The 11,583-nt window shown below is 48.8% G+C and overlaps 1 protein-coding gene across 1 annotated transcript in view; it reads right to left on the minus strand.

The window, feature by feature from the left end:
• Nucleotides 1–4,024: 4,024 nt before the first annotated feature.
• The window catches only part of LOC127927325 (CUB and sushi domain-containing protein 3-like), a 9,808-nt gene continuing 2,249 nt past the window's right edge, over nucleotides 4,025–11,583 (minus strand). Inside the window, exons 2-4 of the mRNA XM_052513487.1 lie at nucleotides 7,590–7,677; nucleotides 7,052–7,190; nucleotides 4,025–5,155 (exon numbers count right to left, since the gene is read on the minus strand). Coding sequence (XP_052369447.1) covers nucleotides 4,996–5,155; nucleotides 7,052–7,190; nucleotides 7,590–7,677 — 387 coding nt within the window. The 3' untranslated portion in view covers nucleotides 4,025–4,995. The remainder of the gene's footprint in view (nucleotides 5,156–7,051; nucleotides 7,191–7,589; nucleotides 7,678–11,583) is intronic.

Raw genomic sequence — 11,583 nt, forward strand, 5'->3', positions numbered from 1 at the left:
GGTTAAACACATGACACATCCTCCTCTCAGTTCATCCTTCATCTCTCAGTCAGGGTAAACACATGACACATCCTTCAGTTCTCAGTCAGGGTAAACACATGACACATCCTTCAGTTCTCAGTCACATGACACATCCTTCAGTTCTCAGTCAGGGTTAAACACATGACACATCCTTCAGTTCTTCAGTTCCTCAGTTCTCAGTCAGGGTAAAAACACATGACACATCCTTCAGTTCTCAGTCAGGTAAACACATGACACATCCTTCAGTTCTCAGTCACATGACACATCCTTCAGTTCTCAGTCAGGGTAAACACATGACACATCCTTCAGTTCTCAGTCACATGACACATCCTTCAGTTCTCAGTCAGGGTAAACACATGACACATCCTTCAGTTCTCAGTCACATGACACATCCTTCAGTTCTCAGTCACATGATACATCCTTCAGTTCTCAGTCAGGGTAAACACATGACACATCCTTCAGTTCTCAGTCAGGGTTAAACACATGACACATCCTTCAGTTCTCAGTCACATGACACATCCTTCAGTTCTCAGTCAGGGTAAACACATGACACATCCTTCAGTTCTCAGTCACATGACACATCCTTCAGTTCTCAGTCAGGGTAAACACATGACACATCCTTCAGTTCTTCACATGACACATCCTTCAGTTCTCAGTCAGGGTAAACACATGACACATCCTTCAGTTCTCAGTCAGGGTAAACACATGACACATCCTTCAGTTCTCAGTCAGGGTAAACACATGACACATCCTTCAGTTCTCAGTCAGGGTACAAGTTCTCAGTCACATGACACATCCTTCAGTTCTCAGTCAGGGTAAACACATGACACATCCTTCAGTTCTCAGTCACATGACACATCCTTCAGTTCTCAGTCAGGGTAAACACATGACACATCCTTCAGTTCTCAGTCAGGGTAAACATGTTCTCAGTCACATCCTTCAGTTCTCAGTCACACATCCTTCAGTTCTCAGTCAGGGTAAACACATGACACATCCTTCAGTTCTCAGTCAGGGTTAAACACATGACACATCCTTCAGTTCTCAGTCAGGGTAAACACATGACACATCCTTCAGTTCTCAGTCAGGGTAAACACATGACACATCCTTCAGTTCTCAGTCAGGGTAAACACATGACACATCCTTCAGTTCTCAGTCAGGGTAAACACATGACACATCCTTCAGTTCTCAGTCAGGGTAAACACATGACACATCCTTCAGTTCTCAGTCAGGGTTAAACACATGACACATCCTTCAGTTCTCAGTCAGGGTAGTCACATGACACATCCTTCAGTTCTCAGTCACATGACACATCCTTCAGTTCTCAGTCAGGGTAAACACATGACACATCCTTCAGTTCTCAGTCAGGTAAACACATGACACATCCTTCAAGTCAGGGTAAACACATGACACATCCTTCAGTTCTCAGTCATGACACATCCTTCAGTTCTCAGTCAGGGTAAACACATGACACATCCTTCAGTTCTCAGTCAGGGTTAAACACATGACACATCCTTCAGTTCTCAGTCACATGACACATCCTCCAGTTCTCAGTCACATGACACATCCTTCAGTTCTCAGTCAGGGTAAACACATGACACATCCTTCAGTTCTCAGTCAGGGTAAACACATGACACATCCTTCAGTTCTCAGTCAGGGTAAACACATGACACATCCTTCAGTTCTCAGTCAGGGTAAACACATGACACATCCTTCAGTTCTCAGTCACATGACACATCCTTCAGTTCTCAGTCAGGGTAAACACATGACACATCCTTCAGTTCTCAGTCAGGGTAAACACATGACACATCCTTCAGTTCTCAGTCAGGGTAAACACATGACACATCCTTCAGTTCTCAGTCAGGGTAAACACATGACACATCCTTCAGTTCTCAGTCAGGGTAAACACATGACACATCCTTCAGTTCTCAGTCAGGGTAAACAGTCATGACACATCCTTCAGTTCTCAGTCAGGGTAAACACATGACACATCCTTCAGTTCTCAGGGTAAACACATGACACATCCTTCAGTTCTCTTCATGACACATCCTTCAGTTCTCAGTCAGGGTAAACACATGACACATCCTTCAGTTCTCAGTCAGGGTAAACACATGACACATCCTTCAGTTCTCAGTCAGGGTAAACTCATGACACATCCTTCAGTTCTCAGTCATCAGTACAAGTTCTCAGTCACATGACACATCCTTCAGTTCTCAGTCAGGGTAAAACACATGACACATCCTTCAGTTCTCAGTCAGGGTAAACACATGACACACAGTTCTCAGTCAGGGTAAACATTCCTTCAGTTCTCAGTCAGGGTAAACACATGACACATCCTTCAGTTCCCAGTCACATGACACATCCTTCAGTTCTCAGTCAGGGTAAACACATGACACATCAGTTCTCAGGGTCACATGACACATCCTTCAGTTCTCAGTCAGGGTAAACACATGACACATCCTTCAGTTCTCAGTCAGGGTAAACACATGACACATCCTTCAGTTCTCAGTCAGGGTAAACACATGACACATCCTTCAGTTCTCAGTCAGGGTAAAACACATGACACATCCTTCAGTTCTCAGTCACATGACACATCCTTCAGTTCTCAGTCAGGGTAAACACATGACACATCCTTCAGTTCTCAGTCAGGGTTAAACACATGACACATCCTTCAGTTCTCAGTCACATGACACATCCTTCAGTTCTCAGTCACATGACACATCCTTCAGTTCTCAGTCACATGACACATCCTTCAGTTCTCAGTCAGGGTAAACACATGACACATCCTTCAGTTCTCTGACATGACACATCCTTCAGTTCTCAGTCAGGGTAAACACATGACACATCCTTCAGTTCTCAGTCAGGGTAAACACATGACACATCCTTCAGTTCTCAGTCAGGGTAAACACATGACACATCCTTCAGTTCTCAGTCAGGGTAAACACATGACACATCCAATCTTAAGTATCATTGGTGTTAAGAGTGCATCCAGTACATTGATATTACATACACTGACAGTATTCAAAGAACGAGACAGCCTTTCTGGTTTCCCTGTCTCTCTCTCTCTCTCTGACATCACACAGTGTGGGTAAAGAACGAGACAGCCTTTCTGGTTTCCCTGTCTCTCTCTCTCTCTCTCTCTCTGACATCACACAGTGTGGGTAAAGAACGAGACAGCCTTTCTGGTTTCCCTGTCTCTCTCTCTCTCTCTCTGACATCACACAGTGTGGGTAAAGAACGGGACAGCCTTTCTGGTTTCCCTGTCTCTCTCTCTCTCTGACATCACACAGTGTGGGTAAAGAACGAGACAGCCTTTCTGGTTTCCCTGTCTCTCTCTCTCTCTCTGACATCACACAGTGTGGGTAAAGAACGAGACAGCAGATCACTTTGATCGACTCACGCTGAGAGGAACTTTTATGGATCAAATTAGATTCGCTTTAGCCAACATCCGCGGAGCTGATGTTCTGACGTGACGGAGGTGGAAGTGCTTTGGAGATGTCAAAGCCACAAGTGGCTCCCGGCAGTACACCTTGTCATTGGCTGCACAGAGTCTCATTAAGAGAAATCCAGATCAGTCTTGTTTACAAGTTTGAACACTGAAATGTGAGATATAATCTACACCTCGATAAAGGCTGATCGAAATCCTCATTATTTAATTATTTATTCGTTTTTGATGATTTTTAAAAAGAACCTACACTTTCAAGGTCAGAATTTCTAACGCGAGTTGGGGGGAGGGGGGTGTAGCTTCGAGGACAATGATCACGAGAGCAGCTGCTCTGCGATTTGACAGCTCCAACTCAGTTCCAACCTCCGACATCGGTAAAACATCAGCTACGTGGGTGTCTGGTATCGCCGGATAATGTTTGATCTGATTGAGGCCTTAAGTCTGAGACACGTTCTTAAATCAGATCCAGGGGAATTAAACCGAGCCATGCAGAGAGAGTGGATATATACTACGAATACTACTACTACTATTACTACTCCTACGACTACTGGGGGACTAGCAGACAGACCTGGGTTCAAATAAGATTTGATACATTTGTGTTGTATTCTTGTGATCAGACGAATGAGTCAACTCTATATGTATTTTAAATATGTCCTGTAACATCAAATCAATCGATCGATATCATTTAAAATATTTGACAGTATTTGGGATTTATTGAGCTTACTTGTCGCAATTGAACCAAATAGAATAATCGCAAAAGGACCAACCCCCTCCACCCCTCTGGGGCAGACTAGAGCAAAGGCTAAAGGAATTTGAATAGTATTTGAACCCAGGTCTGATAACTTCCATCCGGAAAGACTAGGGTTCCATTTGGTTGCCTTGACGACGCTCCATTGTTTGCGTTGACTGGTGCCTTGACGACGCTCCATTGTTTGCGTTGACTGTTGCCTTGACGACGCTCCATTGTTTGCGTTGACTGTTGCCTTGACGACGCTCCATTGTTTGCGTTGACTGTTGCCTTGACGACGCTCCATTGTTTGCGTTGACTGTTGCCTTGACGACGCTCCATTGTTTGCGTTGACTGGAGCGTAAACGACTCTTGTGTACCAACATGTCGGGAACAGCATTATTCACATAGCATCACTCTCAGAGTGCAGTTAGGAATAACTTCACCCATCAGGTGAAGATGTATTTTAAAAAGAGGACCGTCTCATTCTGCTTGCTGACTCACCCCGTCCATCATCCACAACACACACAACTGTTGTTCCTGAAGGTGTGCTTTTGCCTTCCTGTTTCCCGAGGCTGCGCTGTGCCGTCTTCAGAAACTCGTTGCAGAGAGATATTATAAAAGACAAGACATCCATTTTTTTTTTAAACCAAAAGAACTCTCGGGCAAATTCCGTTCGTCAGACAGCATCAATAAACCACAGTACAGTGTTGCATCAAACCAGTGCTGCATTTCTGAACAAGCTTTTCCTGTTCGGCAAAAGCATCGTCAAACCCCGGTGTGTTTGGCACACACACACACATCTTCAAACCACAGTGCATACGGTGTTGAGGTTGGGGTCGAAGCGAACCACTTTCCCCTCCGCAGACTTGGTGTTGGTGTCGTACATGGGGTTCTCATATGTCGCCTGGCCGTTGTTGTTCTCGTGGACTGAACAGCCGGTGTACTGGGTCTGATCCGTTCTCCTACAATATAGAGTACACACAATACACAGTACACACATCTGTCAATGAGACAATACCACTTCATCAATCTACTGTACAGCTTCTGTTTTAAAGCAACAGCCACTTCTCAAATGTCAAGAACTTCTCTACGAACGGTGGAAACTTGAAATATGTTCCACTTCTATTCACACAACCAAACCCATAATAACAGGACGTGGTCCTGTGTGGCTTCCTGTACACTCACTGCTCAGTGTGGCTTCCTGTACACTCACTGCTCAGTGTGGCTTCCTGTACACTCACTGCTCAGTGTGGCTTCCTGTACACTCACTGCTCAGTGTGGCTTCCTGTACACTCACTGCTCAGTGTGGCTTCCTGTACACTCACTGCTCAGTGTGGCTTCCTGTACACTCACTGCTCAGTGTGGCTTCCTGTACACTCACTGCTCAGTGTGGCTTCCTGTACACTCACTGCACTGTGTGGCTTCCTGTACACTCACTGCTCAGTGTGGCTTCCTGTTCACTCACTGCTCAGTGTGGCTTCCTGTTCACTCACTGCACTGTGTGGCTTCCTGTACACTCACTGCACTGTGTGGCTTCCTGTACACTCACTGCACTGTGTGGCTTCCTGTACACTCACTGCACTGTGTGGCTTCCTGTACACTCACTGCTCAGTGTGGCTTCCTGTACACTCACTGCTCAGTGTGGCTTCCTGTACACTCACTGCACTGTGTGGCTTCCTGTACACTCACTGCTCAGTGTGGCTTCCTGTACACTCACTGCTCAGTGTGGCATCCTGTACACTCACTGCACTGTGTGGCTTCCTGTACACTCACTGCTCAGTGTGGCTTCCTGTACACTCACTGCACTGTGTGGCTTCCTGTACACTCACTGCTCAGTGTGGCTTCCTGTACACTCACTGCACTGTGTGGCTTCCTGTACACTCACTGCACTGTGTGGCTTCCTGTACACTCACTGCTCAGTGTGGCTTCCTGTACACTCACTGCACTGTGTGGCTTCCTGTACACTCACTGCACTGTGTGGCTTCCTGTACACTCACTGCTCAGTGTGGCTTCCTGTACACTCACTGCACTGTGTGGCTTCCTGTACACTCACTGCACTGTGTGGCTTCCTGTACACTCACTGCACTGTGTGGCTTCCTGTACACTCACTGCTCAGTGTGGCTTCCTGTACACTCACTGCTCAGTGTGGCTTCCTGTACACTCACTGCACTGTGTGGCTTCCTGTACACTCACTGCACTGTGTGGCTTCCTGTACACTCACTGCCCTGTGTGGCTTCCTGTACACTCGCTGCACTGTGTGGCTTCCTGTACACTCACTGCACTGTGTGGCTTCCTGTACACTCACTGCACTGTGTGGCTTCCTGTACACTCACTGCACTGTGTGGCTTCCTGTACACTCACTGCTCAGTGTGGCTTCCTGTACACTCACTGCTCAGTGTGGCTTCCTGTACACTCACTGCTCAGTGTGGCTTCCTGTACACTCACTGCTCAGTGTGGCTTCCTGTACACTCACTGCTCAGTGTGGCTTCCTGTACACTCACTGCTCAGTGTGGCTTCCTGTACACTCACTGCACTGTGTGGCTTCCTGTACACTCACTGCTCAGTGTGGCTTCCTGTATACTCACTGCTCAGTGTGGCTTCCTGTACACTCACTGCACTGTGTGGCTTCCTGTACACTCACTGCACTGTGTGGCTTCCTGTACACTCACTGCACTGTGTGGCTTCCTGTATACTCACTGCACTGTGTGGCTTCCTGTACACTCACTGCACTGTGTGGCTTCCTGTACACTCACTGCTCAGTGTGGCTTCCTGTACACTCACTGCTCAGTGTGCAGTGGGAGAGAAGCCTCTGTCTAAGTGGCGTGTATTATTATTATCGGGTTACCGAAGCTACGTACCGTTGTTTGTAGAGATAGAATCCCAGGCCTGCCAACACGAGGCCAAAGAAAGGTACCAGGATGGCTATGACCATAGAGCTGCTGTTGGAGACATGAGGAGGACCTGCAGTGGTGATGTTGATCTCTCTCACCTTCATACCTACATGGGGAACAATCCAGGAGCAGGAGGAAGAGGAAGAGGAAGAGGAAGAGGAAGAGCAGGAGCAGGAGGAAGAAGAGGAGGAGGAGGAGGAGGAGGAAGAAGAGGAAGAGGACGAGGAGGAAGTAGAGGAAGAGGAGGAAGAGGAGGAGGAAGAAGAGGAAGAAGAGGAAGAGGAGGAAGAAGGGGAAGAGGAGGAAGAAGAAGAAGAAGAGGAGGAAGAATTGTAAGAGGAGGAGGAACAGGAAGATGGGGAGGAAGAGGAAGATGAATTGGAAGAGGAGGAGGAGGAGGACGAACAGGAGGAACAGGAAGAGGAGGACGACACAATGTTGGTGGTTACAATTGTCAAATGTGTAATTGTTGTGATAAGATTGAGTAGTTCTAAATCCTACCTACCTAGTCTCTGCAGCCCAAACTGTCCATAGTCTTTCCCCTGTATGAAGCCTTGGAATACATAACTGCCCCCGTCAGGTTCAGCTGAGACCTTTCACAGGAGATAAAAGAAAAACAGTGAAATTCTACTTTGTTCAGACATGTAAAACCCATCTCGTTGAAATGACTGAGTTACTGATGTCTTCTGTCAATAACTCCTTATAAGCGGTCTGTCTGCCACACAGTCCTACCATGTTACTGTCTGTCTGCCGTGCAGTCCTACCATGCTACTGTCTGTCTGCCGTACAGTCCTTCCATGTTTCTGTCTGTCTGTCGTTCAGTCCTACCATGTTACTGTCTGTCTGTCGTTCAGTCCTACCATGTTACTGTCTGTCTGCTGGTCAGTTCTACCATGTTACTGTCTGTCTGCCGTTCAGTCCTACCATGTTACTGTCTGTCTGCCACACAGTCCTACCATGTTACTGTCTGTCTGCTGGTCAGTCCTACCATGTTACTGTCTGTCTGCTGGTCAGTCCTACCATGTTACTGTCTGTCTGCCATGCAGTCCTACCATGTTACTGTCTGTCTGCCACACAGTCCTACCATGTTACTGTCTGTCTGCTGGTCAGTCCTACCATGTTACTGTCTGTCTGCTGGTCAGTCCTACCATGTTACTGTCTGTCTGCCGTGCAGTCCTACCATGTTACTGTCTGTCTGCCACACAGTCCTACCATGTTACTGTCTGTCTGCTGGTCAGTCCTACCATGTTACTGTCTGTCTGCTGGTCAGTCCTACCATGTTACTGTCTGTCTGCCGTGCAGTCCTACCATGTTACTGTCTGTCTGCCACACAGTCCTACCATGTTACTGTCTGTCTGCCGTTCAGTCCTACCATGTTACTGTCTTTCTGCCACTCAGTCCTACCATGTTACTGTCTGTCTGCCGTACAGTCCTACCATGTTACTGTCTGTCTGCCGTTCAGTCCTACCATGTTACTGTCTGTCTGCCACACAGTCCTACCATGTTACTGTCTGTCTGCCGTGCAGTCCTACCATGCTACTGTCTGTCTGCCGTTCAGTCCTACCATGTTACTGTCTGTCTGCTGTACAGTCCTACCATGTTACTGTCTGTCTGCCGTGCAGTCCTACCATGCTACTGTCTGTCTGCCGTTCAGTCCTACCATGTTACTGTCTGTCTGTCGTTCAGTCCTACCATGTTACTGTCTGTCTGCCGCACAGTCCTACCATGTTACTGTCTTTCTGCCGTGCAGTCCTACCATGTTACTGTCTGTCTGCCGTGCAGTCCTACCATGTTACTGTCTGTCTGCCGTACAGTCCTACCATGTTACTGTCTGTCTGCCGTACAGTCCTTCCATGTTACTGTCTGTCTGCCGTTCAGTCCTACCATGTTACTCTCTGTCTGTCGGTCAGTCCTACCATGTTACTGTCTGTCTGCCGGTCAGTCCTACCATGTTACTGTCTGTCTGCCGTACAGTCCTACCATGTTACTGTCTGTCTGCCGTTCAGTCCTACCATGTTACTGTCTGTCTGTCGTTCAGTCCTACCATGTTACTGTCTGTCTGCCGTACAGTCCTACCATGTTACTGTCTGTCTGCCATACAGTCCTACCATGTTACTGTCTGCCATTCAGTCCTACCATGTTACTGTCTGTCTGCTGTTCAGTCCTACCATGTTACTGTCTGTCTGCCGGTCAGTCCTACCATGTTACTGTCTGTCTGCCGTTCAGTCCTACCATGTTACTGTCTGTCTGCCGTACAGTCCTTCCATGTTACTGTCTGTCTGCCGTTCAGTCCTACCATGTTACTCTCTGTCTGTCGGTCAGTCCTACCATGTTACTGTCTGTCTGCCGGTCAGTCCTACCATGTTACTGTCTGCCGGTCAGTCCTACCATGTTACTGTCTGCCGGTCAGTCCTACCATGTTACTGTCTGTCTGCCGTACATTCCTACCATGTTACTGTCTGTCTGCCATACAGTCCTACCATGTTACTGTCTTCTGGATGTTTAACACATAGTGGGGCGGCAGGGTAGCCTAGTGGTTAGAGTGTAGAGGCGGCAGGGTAGCCTAGTGGTTAGAGTGTAGAGGAGGCAGGGTAGCCTAGTGGTTAGAGTGTAGAGGCGGCAGGGTAGCCTAGTGGTTAGAGTGTAGAGGAGGCAGGGTAGCCTAGTGGTTAGAGTGTAGAGGCGGCAGGGTAGCCTAGTGGTTAGAGTGTAGAGGGGCAGGGTAGCCTAGTGGTTAGAGTGTAGAGGAGGCAGGGTAGCCTAGTGGTTAGAGTGTAGAGGCGGCAGGGTAGCCTAGTGGTTAGAGTGTAGAGGAGGCAGGGTAGCCTAGTGGTTAGAGTGTAGAGGCGGCAGGGTAGCCTAGTGGTTAGAGTGTAGAGGGGGCAGGGTAGCCTAGTGGTTAGAGTGTAGAGGAGGCAGGGTAGCCTAGTGGTTAGAGTGTAGAGGCGGCAGGGTAGCCTAGTGGTTAGAGTGTAGAGGAGGCAGGGTAGCCTAGTGGTTAGAGTGTAGAGGAGGCAGGGTAGCCTAGTGGTTAGAGTGTAGAGGTGGCAGGGTAGCCTAGTGGTTAGAGTGTAGAGGGGGCAGGGTAGCCTAGTGTTTAGAGTGTAGAGGGGGCAGGGTAGCCTAGTGGTTAGAGTGTAGAGGGGGGAGGGTAGCCTAGTGGTTAGAGTGTAGAGGCGGCAGGGTAGCCTAGTGGTTAGAGTGTAGAGGGGGCAGGGTAGCCTAGTGGTTAGAGTGTAGAGGCGGCAGGGTAGCCTAGTGGTTAGAGTGTAGAGGGGGCAGGGTAGCCTAGTGGTTAGAGTGTAGAGGCGGCAGGGTAGCCTAGTGGTTAGAGTGTAGAGGAGGCAGGGTAGCCTAGTGGTTAGAGTGTAGAGGGGGCAGGGTAGCCTAGTGGTTAGAGTGTAGAGGCGGCAGGGTAGCCTAGTGGTTAGAGTGTAGAGGCGGCAGGGTAGCCTAGTGGTTAGAGTGTAGAGGGGGCAGGGTAGCCTAGTGGTTAGAGTGTAGAGGGGGCAGGGTAGCCTAGTGGTTAGAGTGTATAGGGGGCAGGGTAGTCTAGTGGTTAGAGTGTAGAGGGGGCAGGGTAGCCTAGTGGTTAGAGTGTATAGGGGGCAGGGTAGTCTAGTGGTTAGAGTGTAGAGGGGGCAGGGTAGTCTAGTGGTTAGAGTGTAGAGGGGGCAGGGTAGTCTAGTGGTTAGAGTGTAGAGGGGGCAGGGTAGCCTAGTGGTTAGAGTGTAGAGGGGGCAGGGTAGCCTAGTGGTTAGAGTGTATAGGGGGCAGGGTAGTCTAGTGGTTAGAGTGTAGAGGGGGCAGGGTAGTCTAGTGGTTAGAGTGTAGAGGGGGCAGGGTAGCCTAGTGGTTAGAGTGTAGAGGGGGCAGGGTAGCCTAGTGGTTAGAGTGTATAGGGGGCAGGGTAGTCTAGTGGTTAGAGTGTAGAGGCGGCAGGGTAGCCTAGTGGTTAGAGTGTAGGGGTGGCAGGGTAGCCTAGTGGTTAGAGTGTAGAGGGGGCAGGGTAGCCTAGTGGTTAGAGTGTAGAGGAGGCAGGGTAGCCTAGTGGTTAGAGTGTAGAGGGGCGGCAGGGTAGCCTAGTGGTTAGAGTGTAGAGGTGGCAGGGTAGCCTAGTGGTTAGAGTGTAGAGGCGGCAGGGTAGCCTAGTGGTTAGAGTGTAGAGGAGGCAGGGTAGCCTAGTGGTTAGAGTGTAGAGGAGGCAGGGTAGCCTAGTGGTTAGAGTGTAGAGGCGGCAGGGTAGCCTAGTGGTTAGAGTGTAGAGGAGGCAGGGGAGCCTAGTGGTTAGAGTGTAGAGGGGGCAGGGTAACCTAGTGGTTAGAGTGTAGAGGAGGCAGGGTAGCCTAGTGGTTAGAGTGTAGAGGAGGCAGGGTAGCCTAGTGGTTAGAGTGTAGAGGAGGCAGGGTAGCCTAGTGGTTAGAGTGTAGAGGCGGCAGGGTAGCCTAGTGGTTAGAGTGTAGAGGTGCCAGGTAGCCTAGTGGTTAGAGTGTAGAGGA

The sequence above is a fragment of the Oncorhynchus keta genome, unplaced genomic scaffold (genome assembly GCF_023373465.1).
Source record: "Oncorhynchus keta strain PuntledgeMale-10-30-2019 unplaced genomic scaffold, Oket_V2 Un_scaffold_12948_pilon_pilon, whole genome shotgun sequence".
Classification (NCBI taxonomy): Eukaryota; Metazoa; Chordata; class Actinopteri; order Salmoniformes; family Salmonidae; genus Oncorhynchus; species Oncorhynchus keta.